The sequence below is a fragment of the Morone saxatilis genome, unplaced genomic scaffold (assembly GCF_004916995.1).
Source record: "Morone saxatilis isolate NCDOM2014 unplaced genomic scaffold, NCSU_SB_2.0 Contig14, whole genome shotgun sequence".
NCBI classification, from domain to species: domain Eukaryota; kingdom Metazoa; phylum Chordata; class Actinopteri; family Moronidae; genus Morone; species Morone saxatilis.
The window spans coordinates 7,075,971-7,076,331 of NW_023339696.1; the positions used below are offsets into that span (position 1 = coordinate 7,075,971).

The window sequence follows — 361 nt, forward strand, 5'->3', positions numbered from 1 at the left end:
CACACAGACACACAGACACACAGCTGGTACACTCGTAAATCATCTCTGTCCATCTGTGCGAAACCAAACCAGAGACACTGGCATTATAACAGAGCAAAGCCAAAAAAAGCACTGTGCGTTTTGTGTGTTTCTGTGTACACGACTGTGTGTCAGGGCCAGTACATTTTAAGCTGAGGTTATTGTAAAACAAAAAAAGAGGAATTAGTTTCTCTTACAGCCTTTTAATTTAATATGATTTCTAACTTTTCTCCAATCTTTGTCTGCTTTTGCAGAGTTGGCCGATATGTGGAGGGAAAAACCTGGCACCTCAACCCAAACAGCAAGAGCTGCTGTTGACAGGGTATCTGCATCTACACAAACA

General features: G+C 41.8%; 1 protein-coding gene across 1 annotated transcript in view; it reads left to right on the forward strand.

Moving 5' to 3' along the window:
• Positions 1-361, forward strand: part of llgl1 (LLGL scribble cell polarity complex component 1) — a gene marked incomplete at its 5' end in the record, with an annotated part of 28,999 nt that overhangs the window by 13,985 nt on the left and 14,653 nt on the right. The window contains 1 exon segment of the mRNA XM_035654749.1: positions 273-340. Coding sequence (XP_035510642.1) covers positions 273-340 — 68 coding nt within the window.